At 39.3% G+C, this 12,429-nt stretch overlaps 1 protein-coding gene across 15 annotated transcripts in view; it reads right to left on the bottom strand.

The window, feature by feature from the left end:
* DGKG (diacylglycerol kinase gamma) overlaps window positions 1–12,429 on the bottom strand; it is a 213,030-nt gene that overhangs the window by 137,185 nt on the left and 63,416 nt on the right. For all 15 annotated transcript variants that reach the window (XR_006718463.1, XR_006718465.1, XR_006718466.1 and 12 more), the window contains 2 exons: window positions 12,306–12,368; window positions 4,014–4,184 (listed from right to left, as the gene is read on the bottom strand). Coding sequence is in view for 1 of the 15 variants with exons in the window: in XM_045502671.1 (XP_045358627.1) it covers window positions 4,014–4,184; window positions 12,306–12,368 (234 nt within the window). In the remaining 14 variants the exon portion in view is untranslated. The remainder of the gene's footprint in view (window positions 1–4,013; window positions 4,185–12,305; window positions 12,369–12,429) is intronic.

Genomic DNA, 12,429 nt, shown 5'->3' with positions numbered 1-12,429 from the left:
AAATATTTTTGCTGGCCTTTTCAATACTTAGAAAGGCTTTAGGAGAAGATTTTTGACAACTAGCTCTCCTTAAAAAGATACCCAGAGAAATTTAAATTGACGTGTTCTTTCTCTTAACATCCCCATAGCAAGCAGAGAAGTTCAACATTATTTCATTAACCTCATGATTTCAGGCCAGCTATGATTACTCCAAAAATCGATATTATGACATCTAAATGTTTTTGACCTCATTAAAGATTTTAGAAAGACTGAGCTTATATAATACAGACTTCTATTCTTGTGCCCTATTCCTAAGTCTCACAGTGCTTGGAATGTAGAAAGCACTCAACAGATATTATTCATTTTTCTTTCAATAATGAACATTTATATATGGCATTTAATAAGTACGATGTACTCTCCTATGCAATTTATCATTACTACTCATTTAATCCTCATTACCACCACTACAGAAGCTATACTGTATTTATTTTTCTGAAACGTCAACATGTTATTCAGAAACATCCTCTATCATGTTCTAGCTGTAGGGAGGTGATGCAGGATAAGGAAGATCTGAGAGAGAAATTTGGGCAAAGTACTAAATTTTCATTTCTGGGACCTGGGAACTTGCATGTTGGTCATCTAAAAGGTAGGGATCCTGTCTGTGATCTCAGAAGTAAGCAGAGTGGGGAGCACAGCTGAACACGTCTTCATTTTCCTCCAGTTCTAACTTCATCAGGCCTGCTTTCTCTGTGGAGCCTCCCCTAACTGCCCCTTCCCCCACATACCCACTCTGGACCTCTCAGCATGTACCCAAAGGTGACAACACTCCTGCTAAGTTGCCCGTGTGTTGCTACATCTTTCTGTATGTTTTAATATCCCTGCACCTTGTGCTTGTTCAGCTGTGTGATCCTGGTAGGAGCTGAGGTTCTTTAAAAGTAGGATCGTGGCCTTGGGATTCTCCGTGAAACTTCAGAATGTCCTGGTCAGAGGAACTCGGCATATGAGGCTGACTCACCAAGCAGATAAAGAAGGACAGACCTTCCCGCGACTGTTGCTCCCAGACCCTGGGCCGGGGCAACTCTTAACACAGAGCTCTCTTGGTCCTAATATGCACTGATAGTAGAACTAGAAAGTGTAAGCACTCAGTTTTTCAGCAGCATGGCCTTGGGCAAGTCATTTACACTTTCTGCGCTTTCTGACACATCAAATGAAAACAATCACACTGACCTTCTAGGGTTATTGTGAGGTTAAAATGAGATCATGTATTTAAAGTGATTAGCAGAGGGGTGCCTGAGTGGCTCAGTCAGTTAAGCGTCTGACTTCAACTCAGGTCACGATATCATGGTTGGTGGGTTTGAGCCCCGTGTCTCAGGCTCAGTGCTGACAGCTCAGAGCCTGGAGCCTGCTTCCAATTCTGTGTCTCCCTCTCTGCCCCTCTCCCACTCATGCTGTCTCTCTCTCTCTCTGTGTGTCTCAAAAATAAATAAGTGTTAAAAAAAATTAAAAAAAAAAATAAAGTGATTAACAGATATAAGGTGTTCAACAATGAGAATTATTATTGTTAATGTATTGATAAAAGGTATGAGTTCAGGCTATAATTTCCAAAAAGATACATGTTTGGTTATTAAAAAGGAAAGCTTAAGTTGTTTTCAGTCATTAAAATCAGGGGAAGATTTGAATTTATTTGGTTTCATTAAAAAACACAAGTAAGATTAAAAACTCAACAGGCCAAATGATCTGCAACAAAAAATTACAAGGAAAAAAATAAGCAGAAGATTAAAATAGAAGAAACATAAGCAGCAATGGCAATGTATAGACCAAGTTTGGATCCTGAGTCAAACAACTAAAAATATATAAGATAACTGGGAAAATGTGAACACTGACAATATTTGATATATAAACGGTGAAACGAAATCAAGTCACTTATGTCAAGGGGTTTTAAAATGGAGTTGGGAGGTCATCAAGTAGATGGGCCTTACCCACATCCTAACTGGGTGGAACTGTGAACTCTGACTTGGGCCAAACTTCAAATATTCCAAGGACTCAATTCTAATACCTGTAACTTGCTACAGTAAGAGTCTGCTTAGTGACAGCCTCAGTAACCAATTATATTCAGTCAAGATTTGTCTTCTGCCATCAACACCAATAAAAAAATTCTCTGTAAACAACAGACACAAGCATTCCCTTTTGTCTTTAAAAACCCTCAACTTCTGTTCCCTCGGAAGGGCACTATTTGGCTTGCTGCCCAAATCTGTGTTCCCTGAACTGCTATTCTGAGGCCCTAAATAAGTGCTTTTGCTCTTATACTGGCTCTGCCTCTTTTCTCTCTGAACAGACAATAGTAAGGAGTCATTGTCTTTCAATGTGATAATGGTGCTGTGGTTATATTTAAGAAAAAGTCATATTTTTTGAATACTGAAATATTTATAGGTGAAATTACATGCTGTCTGAAATTTGCTTCAACATATCCTGGGGCAGAGGGAATGCATGGGAGGTATAAATAAAGCATGATTGATTATAAGTCAGTAATTACTGAAGGTGGCTGATGGGTATATGGAAGTTCATTGTACTTTATACTTTTATCTACGTTGGAAATTTTCTATAATAAAAAGTTTTTTAAAATGCAGTTTCTTGGGGTGCCTGGGTGGCTCAGTTGGTTAAGCGTCTGACTTCGGCTCAGGTCATGATCTCGCTGTTTCCGAGTTCCAGCCTTTCAATGGGCTCTGTGCTGACAGCTCAGAGCCTGGAGCCTGCTTTGGATCCTGTGTCTCCCTCTCTCTCTGCCCCTCCTACATTCATGCTCTGTCTCTATCGCACTCAAAAATAAATAAATATAAAATAAAATAAAATAAAATAAAATGCAGTTTCTTTCTATTGCCATTACAAAGACCCAGTCTGAGAGCCACTAATATGAAAACATCTTTCACATCCTCTCTGGTAATTATGAACAAATATAAGGCCTCAAACTCAAAGTCCAGCTGAATCTCAGAAATAATTGGACACTTCACTTTAAACAGTAGCCAAAAGAGACATAAATCTGCTATATTTGCTACCAAATTGGCACTTAAGGCTTGCAATTGTTAACACCTCAAAACTGTGGGTGGTTAGTGAACTGTTTCACTTTGGTTTGGGCGAGGGTTAACCTTTGCCAGATACTTCCTTGTTAATGTTTGAGTTTTGTTGACTCATCTTATTATTAACTGGAATTTTGACTTTTGCTATGATGTGTTATGTTTTTCCCTTTAATGTCTACTAAAGTCCCCAAAAGAGCCAAAACAATACATCTTTTTTAACGAGGTCCTATTGTCTTCTGTTTTTAAAAGTCTGCCTGTAGGCTGATGGAGGCCAGTGAGCCCAACCCTGCAGTGAGTCTTACTAGGAGCCCGCAGGCTGTTTCAGCTGCTGTGGGCTTTCCTTTCTGCCACCAGATATTATTCCCTCCCTGAAACCAACTTTAAGGAGCATTGTGAAACCAAGATCAACTCCCTTACCTAACTAGCTGTTTCTCTCTAGAGGCCAAAAAATGTGGCATAGGGGTGGGTGAAGAAATGAAAATAAGTTTTAATGAGATAGAGACTGATTAATTCTCAAGAAAAAAAAAAAAAGATTCCCTCATAGTTAAAGAGTTGTTTGGGCACAGAACAGGAGAAGGAAGACAAATACTGAATATCCTCCCTTGAAAAATAAGAGAAGGTGGCAGCTTTTTGGTTGGAGGCTTTCAGGAAGTTCCTTCAGCAAAGAAGGGGAGTCTTGACCCCTTGTAGAGACTTCTCCCCTTTCCAAATCCTGGTTCTCAATACCAAGGTCTCAGATGTGCTTCCCACTCTCCATACAACTGGTTCTGGTCCCAACGTGGATTCCAGGAAATGTTCAGATCACTGTTGGTGACAGGACAGAAACACCTTCCCCAAGCAGGCATCACCAGTACCCATGATCCCAGATCAATCTCCGTCTGACATGTTTAGAAGGAAGAACAAGACACTACATCTTCCTCTAGGAAAAACTTGAAGCCCCTAGACAGGGTGGACACTTACATTCCAGCTTATCCTGAGGTCTCCCCGTCTCTAGCAGGGACAGGTAACACACGACATCCTTCAGGTACACTATAGGGGATTCGGAGCCTGGAGATGGAACAACAGGATTTCCCAGGAGGGTTGCAGCCACTTGGTCTTTTGCTGGCACCTGCTTCTCGGTGATCTTTGATTCTGCAATAGGCAAAAGGAAACCATCCAACGGCACTTAACGTTTAGTAAATATTAAACCTTGTTTGTTGCTTCATCATTTTCTTGGTAGAGAGTGTTGGTTACTTAAATATGATCAAATCAGTGGTCCTAGAAATCCAGTTTGTAGCATTCATACTTGCTGAATGGAGCCCATTCTGACACTTTTTAAATTTTTTTTTTTTTTCAACGTTTATTTATTTTTGGGACACAGAGAGACAGAGCATGAACGGGGGAGGGACAGAGAGAGAGGGAGACACAGAATCGGAAACAGGCTCCAGGCTCTGAGCCATCAGCCCAGAGCCTGACGCGGGGCTCGAACTCACGGACCGCGAGATCGTGACCTGGCTGAAGTCGGACGCCTAACCGACTGCGCCACCCAGGCGCCCCCCATTCTGACACTTTTAAGAATCTCTATCATTGTAAGAAACTCACCTATACCCTGTGAATTTTCAGAAAAGATGAGAATGATTTTTAGTAATATCAATACCCAACAGGTAAATGTCATTTTGCCTAATTTTTTGGGAACACTTACTCAATTTATAGAGTTACTTTTGGCTGGGATTCCAAAATCCAGACAATTGGTCATGTACCAGTACACCTTTTTACAATTTTCTTCTCAAATACATTCAAAGATAAAGAAAAAGATGAACATTCAAAAGAGAAAACGAGATCAACAATCGACAAATTTCCAGGCACTCGGAAGAATTCTGACTAGCCGCAAGCCTAATCTATTGGATTAAGAAAATGCAGAAGGTGGTTTATCATACCACAGGAATACAGTAAGTTATCCCTCTGGAGTTTTCCTTCTTTTAGGTTGGAAAACTCTGTCTTTCTTGTCTTCTAATCCAGAAATATGAGGTTATTGCTAATGAGAAAACTGGGCACCTATATTTTACTGTGTGAATTATACTTTTCTCGAGGCACTTTAAGGGATATCTCTCTTCCCCCCAGCCTCTCTAGATCCATGCCCATAAGAAATGATCTCTTAATAATTTCCAGAACGAGGGTAAATTTGCAGAAAACACAGGTAAAAGTAAGAGGAAGACTGGTAGTGAAAAATCCACTTAGGTGTTGTGCCACTAAGTGGTGGAGGTCTGAAGATATAGACAGAGGGAGAGACAGCCCTGATGTAATGGCTGCTTCCAGTGATGGAAGGCAGTGCAACCGGTATACTTTTTATTCAGAAAGCCAAAGTGCCAAGCAAAGGCAAACAGTTCCTATCAGTCCAGTAGAGCTGTGCAACATGAAAGCCTACCTTATGAAACAGAGCTATAAAACAAGGACAGGAAGCTCCATCCTGAAGCCTCAGAAAACCAGATCTTCGGAAATAATTTCCTACTGGACAAGACCCTCAGGAGGTTGAGAGATGATATGTTAAATTGGAGCAGAGAGCCTCAGGGGTGAGCAAGTTGGGATAAAAATACAATAGGGTGAAATAAAAATAAGGATAGTAAGATCGGGGAAACTGCAATAAAATTACATATGCAACACAAGTATTAAAATCAGCACTGGAGGAAAAGTTATGAAAAAACATAATCTATAAGACAACTGTGAGAAATCCTTTGCACTAGGTAGCCCATTATACCTCAAGTTACTGTTACATCCTCAGATTATCCATCCATGAAAACACTATTATAATGACTTCTGTTTTGACTAAATTGGGGTAACACGACCAGATTTATCCTTCTACTGAAACAAAAAACTGGACAAAAGATATGAAACAATGGACACTGAATGTGGTAGCACCAAATGGTGATCCCAAGAGACAGAATACAAATGAGATGATCCCCATAATTGCCACATCATACTGTTCAGAAAGAGTTTCTAGGCTGTAGCACTGGTAGGTGGAACCCAGGAAGATTCTGGAAGTCTCTCTGAGCTGAAGAGATAGAGCTTGAAGCCTGGGGAGCCCAAGGCGGCTAGAGTTCACAGAGCAGAGCACCAAAGAGGAGGAAGCTGCACAGAGAGAACTCCAGAGGTCTACAAAGGGTACTCTGTGAATAATCAGTGGAGAGTTCCATTCCATTATTCAGCTGAGTAACAATGAATACAGATGTGCGAGGAGACTACTGGAGGCTGGGGAAAGAATCAGTATTAGAGGGAACAGTCCCTGGAATGCACAGAGAGCCAGGAATAGTGTCTATTCTCACCAACTAAGGTAGAAACCCCCATAACTCATGAATCATTGAGTACAGTACCCAGAAGAGTTTTGTTTTGATTGTTGGGTAAAATTAGCAAATGCTTTTCTGGTCCTGGCTAACAAACCTTTAAAAGCTTGACCTGAAAGAGGTCAAACTATTTCCAAGTAGCCTAACTGTGCCCCAAAACAAAGCTCAAGAATTTTTATAGGAATATCAAAATATCCAATACCCAATGATGTAACATTTTCAATGGCTGGCATTTAATAAAAAACTGACAGGTATGCAAAGAAGAAAGGAAATATAAACAATAATAATGAGAAAAAGCAATTGAAATGACCCAGAAATGACACAGATGATATAACAGACAAAAGCTTTAAAATAATTATTACAACTGTATTCCATATGTCCAAGAGGCTAGAGGAAAGATAGTACACTTTAAGTAGGAATATAAAAGATATTTAAAAATGCCTGTCTATATCAAGTGTCTAGATATGATGTGTGAAATGAAAAAAAAAATGCACTGAATAGGACTTAGAGTGGATTAGACATTGCAGAAGAAAAGATTAGTCAATTTGAAGCACAGCAAAAGAAACCATCCAAAAAAACTAAAAAAAGAAAGAAAAAGAGCATCATATTGTGAGCTGTGGGACAACTTCAAGTAGTCAAATAAACATGTAGTTGGAATACCTAAAGAGGAAAGAAAGAAGTAGGAAAAAATTGAAGAAATAATAGCTGAAATTTTTCCAAATGTGTCGATATTTGATAAAAGCAATAGAACCTCAGATCCAAGATTCTCAATGAACCCCAAACACAATAAATATAAATAAAACTACATCAAGGTGGGGGGCCTAGGTGGCCCAGTTGGTTAAATGTCCAACTCTTGAACTTAGCTTAGGTCTCGATCTCATGGTCGTGAGTTCAAGCCCTGTGTTGAGCTCTGCACTGAGCATAAAGCCTACTTTAAAAACAACAACAACAACAAAAACCCCCAAAGCTACACCAAAAACATCATAATCAAACTGATTAAGATCAATGATAAAAAAAAATCATAAAGGAAGCCAGAGGAAAAAAGGCACATTATGTAGAGAGAAACAAAGATAAGAATGACAGTAATTTTCTCATTGGAAAGAAAGTAAGCTGAAAGTCAGTGGAACAACATCTTTAAAATACTAAAGGAAAAAAAAATTGTCAACCTAAAATTCCTTACTCAGTGAAATATCTTCAGAAAAAAAAAGGCAAAATAAAATTTTTTCAGATGTACAAAACTGTATAGAGCTGCACTACAAGAAGTGGTAAAGAACATCTTTTTTGTAGAATTATATCATACAGAAACTTAGATTTACACACAAGAATAAAGAGCACTGAAACTGGCAACCACATGGGAAAATATAAAAAAAATATTTTTCTTATTAGTTAAATCTCCTTAAAAGATAATTAACTATTAAAGCAAAAATAATAACAATATGTTGTACAGTTGATAATTTAACATATGTAGAAGTAAAATGTATGACAACAATAGCACAAAGGCCTAGATAAGAAATGGAGATATACTGCAGTACATTTCTTATAGTATATGCAAAGTGGAATAATATTACTTGAATGTAGACTATGATAGTTAAAACAGTCACTAAAATAATATAACAAAGTTATAGCTAATAAGATCAAAAAGGAGGCAAAATGAAATCATAAATAATTCAATTCATTAAAAGAAAACAGAAAAAGAACAAAAGGGGAAGAAAGGACAGATAGGAAAAAAAGAAAACAGATAGCAAGATGGTCCCTTTAAACCTAACCATATCAATTATCACAGTAAATGTAAATATTCTAAAACTCTAACTAAAAGGCAGAGATTGTCAGATTAGATAAACAACAACAACAAGAAGAACAACAACAAGACCCAACTACATGCTTCCAATAAGAAAGGCAGTTTAAATATAAAGTCAGGGGCGCCTGGGTGGCTCAGTCGGTAAAGCATCCAACTTCAGCTCAGGTCATGATCTTATGGCTTGTGAGTTTAAGCCTGGTGTCAGGCTCTGTGCTGACAGCTCAGAGCCTGGAGCCTGCTTTGGATTCTGTGTCTCCCTTTCTCTCTCTGACCCTTCCCCACTCATGCTCTGTCTCTCTCTCAAGAATAAAGAAACATTAAAAATTTTTTAAGTATAAAGACACAAATACATGAAAAGAATGGAGAAAGATACCATTTTAACTCTAGTTAACTAGAGTTGCTACGTCAATTATGAACATAATTCTAATAAAGTAGATTTCAAAGCAAAGAGTATTACCAGGAATAAAGAGAATCATTTCATAATGCAGAAGTCAAATTATCATGAGAACATAACAATCCTAAACATTCCACTCCTAGATCTTTACCTAAAAGGAATGAAAGCTGCCCACACAAAGACTTGTACAAGAATATTCATGTTGTATATGAAATAGTCTCAAACTGGAATCAACCCAAATGTCCATCAATAGATGAATGGATAAACAAATTGTGGAATATCTACTTATATACTAAAATACTAATCAGCATTAAAAATGTGTTAATTGTTGATGCACATGACAACATGGATACATTTAAAAATTATTACGCTGAGTGAAAGAAGCCACACCAAAAAGTGTACACACTGTTATGATTCTATGTATATAAAATATGGAAAATGCAGTCTGATCTATGGTGACAGCAAGCAGATCAGATTGTATGGATCTAGGGGTGGGTGGCTAGGGAGGGTGGGAGAAAGAGACTATAAAGAAACTTCTGGGGATGATGGGTGTCTTCATTATATTGACGTGGTACTGGTTTTATAGATGTATACATATGCAAAAACTTACTAATTATACACTTGAAACATGTGCAATTAATTTTATGCCAATTATACCTCACCAAAGCTGTTTTAAAGCATTATTACAGCCTTTTACAAAGATCTTTGGGTTACTAGGACTGTGATTGGATCTTGAGCCACTGTTCTAGTCTATGAGGTGTACTGTTCATTCCAGTCACGGAAATGCTGGGGAGCAGAACGACCGAGAGGCACATAGTCCTACTAATGTTTTCCTCTGCAAGCTACCTTATATGAAATACCCCTAACCCACAGTCATCTAAGTACATCCCTCAAGGGCCATCAGTAGTCAAAGACTAACACCCTCTTCCAGATTACATAGGTTCTGTCTAGGTGCCATGTCATAAACCCTTTTGCTTGAGTGTTCTTAGGCAGACCTGACTTATTCCACCTTTTGTCTTAGTCTCTGTATTACTTCTTGCCTTCCAGTTGGGCATAGTGGAAAGAACACCAACCTAGAGGCAGAGGACTAGGTTTCTCGCTCTGGGTTTGTGTTAATGGGTGTGTGACCTTGCACAATTGGGCTTACTCCCCACATCCAACCTCAGATTTTCATCTGTTGAAAGAGGGACTTGTATTAAAATGGGTGTTTACCAAAAGTCTTGAAGGACATGAAAAATGTTTGTGAGTATAATGGTAAGTGAAAAACAAAGCTCGTTCCAAAATTATATATACAGTCTGATTCCAATTCTGTAAAAAATTATAGAAAAAAATACATGTGTGTGTATGCGTGTGTGTAATTGCACTGGTAAGTTATGGATGGTTTTGTTGTTTCCTACTTTTTTTTGTATTCTTCAATTTTTTTTTTTTTTTTACAATAGGAATATGTTACTTTTATAAATGGGAAAAACTAAGAAAAAAATTGAAGGACAATATTCTGAGTTGCTGAAACATCTTAGGAGCCTTAAAACCAGGAGACTAAAGTTCACGTTGTTTATCCCCTTTAGTCCTGGCCATTCATGGAAAGGTGCATTCAGGCCTTCCTAGCTGACGTCCTGACAATGACAGACAGATTGCTCAAGGTTCTGAGTCAGTGAAAGCCCCTCTCTGCTGTGTTTACAGACCCAACCATTAATCCACCTGGCTCTGGAAATGAATAACTTGAAGTAGGCTGTTCGAGATCCAAGCTTGGATATTGCTCTGATAAGCCTAAATAGGCCATATCAAATCAGAATTTAGTTTCCTCTGGCTTCTGCCTGGGCAACAGGAAAAGGCTGGGATTTTCAACAGATGGCCTGATCTAAGGTGATGCCAGAACTTGGCTCTTCCTTACTGGCAGAGGCTTCTCTCTGTGGTATCTGTCTGTCCCTACATTCTTGTTTCTCGTGAACAGGGGCATCTAATTAAGACATCCACGCAAAGTAGCCCCATAGGAAACGGATTTTCTACTTTAAATCTCAAGTCACTAAAAAAGATGAAAAGATGCTATATACCTCCTTGGGCCAGCAGTCAGATCATTACCCTTTCATTATTTGACCACAGGAAACTGATACTCTACATAAACAAGGAAAGTGGTACATCATAAATCACTTCTCCAGGCGTGAATCTCTGGAAGTTGCTCTCAGACCCAGAATGATACGAATGTTGCAAATAAACATGGTGGTCAAATAAGACAGCCAAGTTCCATTATTACCACCTTTTCTCAAATATCATATAATGACAGTAGCTCTAATACATCCTTCCTTGGGGCCTCAGAAACCTCAGCCACTAAAACAAATCTCGTCCAGACAATTTGGAACCTCAGAAAATGAAGTATAGCTTCTCTCAGGTTCATCTTGAAGTTCCAGATACTCAGACTAAGAAAGCCTCTGGGTAAAGAGTTTGGGTCCAAACGCTTTTCATGGTTGTTTTTGCTGCTCAGAGTTTAGAATCCCAAGGTTTCCCCCTTCTTTTCCCATCATGAGAATAAGCTATGTCATAACATGCCCCTGCTATTCCACATAAGATTTAAGACTTATTTATAACTTAAACCCATTTTACCAAGGGGCCATGAACCTAGCATGGCTGGGTGAGATGCTGGGGAGGGAGGGTGGGTGAGCCATACTTTGCAGAGTCTTGCCCTGATGCTGCCCCTGAAGGCCTCAGGAAGGCACCGACGCTTGTCATCCTTGCTTTGTGCAGTTCTGGGAAGACTGTAATTTGCTGAACTTACGGTCCAACGGCAACTCTCCTTTCCCAACCACGTTCTGCTTTTTATCCACAGTAAATTTTTGATCTCACCAGTCCTTCAGTTACACACTGAAAAATCCTTAATCCTTCTAGTTTCCCTTCTTGCCATGACTGGAAAAAAGATTAGAACTACATCTAATTCTCTCAAACTACATTTGAAATTCTCTCATCGTACCAAGTCCCTGGGAAATAAATCAAACTAATTTTAGCCGGCTTCCCCTTGCTCCTCCTCCTGACTTCCTTAAGCCGGTGCACACAAATACCTCCAATTCTCCCATCCAGGCCTTTGTGCTACAGTTATACATTTGATTTCTACATAAGTTATAAACTGCACAACACAATGTCATTTAGTTTTTTTTTGCTTCAATAGTTAATTACCTTTTAAGGAGATTTAACTAAGAAGACACATATTCTTTACATTTACCCATGTGGTTACCAGTTTCTCTTCATTCTCATGTGTAAACCCAGGTTTCCATCCGGAATAATTCTACTAAAAAGATGTTCTTTGCCATTTCTTATAGTGCATCTGGGCACACCCTTACCATCCACTGGCAGAGTCGTCTGTACCTCAGCCCTGCAGCTGCCTCTTTATATACATACATACACACACACACACACACACACACACACACACACACACACACTCTCAAACCCTCATCATATACTTTCTCCTGAGAAGGCTCCCCTTCTCCCCCTCTGGCCAGGCAGACCCATCAGAAGTAAATATTGAATGAGCTTTCCTGTTTCAGGGCTAGTGAAGCATGAACCCGCATCAAGACTCAGAATCCCAGCACAGTTGAGTGGTGGGGGCCCCCAAGATGGAGGCAGACAAGATCTGCTCAAAGGACATACAATGACATGGAGACATGCTGCTGGGTATATCTCTCCCTCCTCCCAAGGATGAGGTATTCCCCACTCCCCCTCAACACTGCAAATCATGTATTACAGAGACTTACCTGTATCAGGGGCACACGCCTCATCTGCTTTGGCACCATTATCCACATTCTGTATGCTGGCATCTGGGGAGTAAAAAGAAGATTTAAGGACCAGCCTACATTCTCCAGCTTCTTACAGAGGCAG

The sequence above is a fragment of the Leopardus geoffroyi genome, chromosome C2 (assembly GCF_018350155.1).
Source record: "Leopardus geoffroyi isolate Oge1 chromosome C2, O.geoffroyi_Oge1_pat1.0, whole genome shotgun sequence".
Classification (NCBI taxonomy): Eukaryota; Metazoa; Chordata; class Mammalia; order Carnivora; family Felidae; genus Leopardus; species Leopardus geoffroyi.
This window is presented reverse-complemented; position numbering and strand designations above follow the sequence as displayed.